General features: G+C 40.7%; 1 protein-coding gene across 1 annotated transcript in view; it reads right to left on the reverse strand.

Moving 5' to 3' along the window:
- Positions 1-7: 7 nt before the first annotated feature.
- The window catches only part of LOC103520077 (putative fatty acyl-CoA reductase CG5065), a gene marked incomplete at its 3' end in the record, with an annotated part of 7,692 nt that continues 4,798 nt past the window's right edge, over positions 8-2,901 (reverse strand). The window contains exons 2-3 of the mRNA XM_008485170.1: positions 548-796; positions 8-122 (exon numbers count right to left, since the gene is read on the reverse strand). Coding sequence (XP_008483392.1) covers positions 8-122; positions 548-796 — 364 coding nt within the window. The remainder of the gene's footprint in view (positions 123-547; positions 797-2,901) is intronic.

Genomic DNA, 2,901 nt, shown 5'->3' on the forward strand with positions numbered 1-2,901 from the left:
CGTACGGAGATAGGGACTCGCGGAGGCCCACCAGTTTGGTGTTCTTGAATAGCCATTCTCTCATGGTGAAGTACTGCAGGACTTCCAGACCTTGCGAGATTTTGGCCTGCACTCGCAGCATGCTGGGGGATAAAGACAGAGGAATTATTCAAGTTGGGTTTGAGTATTCCCTATGTCATTCTTTTTCTTCTACGACTTCTAGATCCCGAGAAAAAACGATTTAAAAAATACCGGTACATCTTATTTACTGAAGTGACGGCATAAGGCATACCCTCCCGGACCTACGCACTGACGTCACAATAACTGTCCCGAGCAAAGCTTCCTTGCAGGCCACACTACTGTAATGTGTTCCTGCGTACTTCTTAGAATCTGACGTCACACCTCTTTGAACTTTTTCACCAGGATGGCAAATAAAAATTCAATTTTCCACCCATCTTTTAAAGTTACTTTTTTCATTTTGAGTTAAGATTTGGATTTTTCAAATCTATTATAGCGTAGGAATTTTAACGTAAATTTGTACCCAAATGTATATCCTCTTTTTACTTACAATCTCTTCTGGCCGAAGATCAACAAAAGTCCATCGATGAGATAGGCGGGGAGCCAATGCGTGAATATGATGCACAGCTGATGCGTAAACTTATTGGTCCGAATAGTACCATCCGGATACCAGAGCATCAGAGAGAATGGGTTCTCGTAGCCCAACTTCTTGCCCTTGTCTAGAACTTCACGCCAGGTGATGGGTTTCATGCCACACTGGGTGAGATTGAACACGGGAATGGCGGTGGATGGGTCTGAGCTGCAAGGAAATGGATGATTAGGTCCCAAAAATAAATAAATAGGTAATAACAACCTGTAGGTACTAGGTACTCGAGTGTAAAAAAAAAGTACAGTTTGTACAGGAAGCACATTTTTTTACGGGAAAGACCCAATTCGTCTCAATTTTAGGTGGAAGATTCATCTCAGAGATCAGTGAAAAGGTATTGCACTATTCGTATTAGATTCGAAGAAATTTGTATAGCCGCCTGCAAATATTCCGCGTATGCAATAGGCTATGCATACAGATCAAGAGAATAAATTATTAAAGTTTACTGTTGACTAATTTGAAATCTCACTATTCTTAATTTCTCAACTCTCTTTTATACCTATCCCTCTAAGTAGGTAGGGTAAGTGTACCATTTATTCGCCCTCCTAAAAAACGTAGGTACCATTTATTGGCCTACATGTACCATACGCCACATAAGTCTGAACTGGACGAACTTTTTCAAGATCCAATTTCATCAAAAGAAAGGGCTCAAAGACTGCTATCGAACCAGTGCTATTCAAAAATTGTAGTCATAAAAACAAAAATTAGAAAAATAAATGTGGGCAGGTGGGCCAATTAATGGTACGTTTTTTAGGTGGGCGAATAAATGGTACACTTACCCTACTTGAGTACTTTTAGGGACGAACTTTTCTTTTGAGAAAAAAAAAAAAAAAAAATCCGCATGGTTATTTACCTCTCCCTCTGACAATCTCGATTTTCTTACATAAAACCATCCAATGGGATGAACAAAACGTTCCTTCAGTGCAGTTACTTTGTTAACGATGTTTTTTCTTTGACAAACGCCGTTTATTTCGTATATAAGCAATAATAACTCCTGAATGCCCAAATGTGCAGTATTTTTGCCTCCGAGATTAAAGCGGATAAAGTAGCCCCCTTCTCGAGCCAGTCGACAGGGACCCTTTTGCGGGAGATTGAAACCAAGAAGTTTGATACCTTCTTTCAAAAAAACGGAATTTCACTAATTATGTACCAGAAAATAAACTTCTTCCACTAGCTAAGTTAAAATCTTCTTTTAGAAAACAAAAAAATTTTTCCTCGCGCCCAAACAAGAAAAAAATGACCGAAGACTTATGATCATATAACAAAAAAAATTATAAAATAATGAGTGCGACACCGCGTGGCACTCTTAGATAAATAGCAAGTATATGGGTGAAGACTTACTAATAAATTGCGATGGTACAAACCAAGCTTAGAGTAAACTATTCTCGGCGCGAGGCCAAGAACCACAAACCACCGTGTCTTAAATGTAAAAGGGTGCGGGACGTAGGGTGTGGATGTGGAAAAAATGGTCTGACCGACTTTTAATCTCGAGTACTAGTGGCCCCGGCGGAATGGACACACACTTAACGTTCCGGAACGATAACCAATTGCAAAACTTATAAACTATGCTTCCCCGTAAAAAAAGGACACGCGATGGGGACAGGTTCCATTTGTTTAAGTCGAGAAGAGTTAACTAGGGTGGACTACAATTCGTTGACAAGGCACAACCAAGTTCATTACGGCGTATCCACTGGCCCAAGCCGTGGCCTGTGGTTATTACTTAACCCCGGGTCTGAAAACTTTTACTCAACTTAACCTGTCTTGCATAAAAAAAAGGAACGGTCTTTTCCTAAAATATGATTAGTCGTTATGATGCTGCATTACATAGGTTCTAATTAAAAAGACAGAACGAAAAAATATTACGAATTGCGCGTTTATTTTTCAAAAAATGCGCGAAATTGTTTTTCCCTTCAATCAAAAGGTATTTGGGTTTCAAATTTTACCTCGGAGTGTTCCCATGCGCTCAGGGAAGTTAGTTGCATAAAAAGGCTTGACAATAATGTCGAAGACCAGAGAACAAGGAACGAGCGAGAGCAATTGCGGCCGCTACCTCCCTGCCGGGACGACCGGCCCAAAAACCCACCTTATTGTATTGCCTGCATGGCCCAATATAACCCACCGGGCCTCGGTTCCCGCAATAATCTTGCTACGAAGACGTTACCGGCTGATAGTACGACTTGCAATAAGCGGCAATGTGTACGGCCGTGGTAGTTACCTGAGGTAACAAAATTAGCCTTTAATGTTCTAACCCAGGCAGT

This window comes from Diaphorina citri, unplaced genomic scaffold (genome assembly GCF_000475195.1).
Source record: "Diaphorina citri unplaced genomic scaffold, Diaci psyllid genome assembly version 1.1 scaffold3197, whole genome shotgun sequence".
In the NCBI taxonomy this organism is placed as follows: domain Eukaryota; kingdom Metazoa; phylum Arthropoda; class Insecta; order Hemiptera; family Psyllidae; genus Diaphorina; species Diaphorina citri.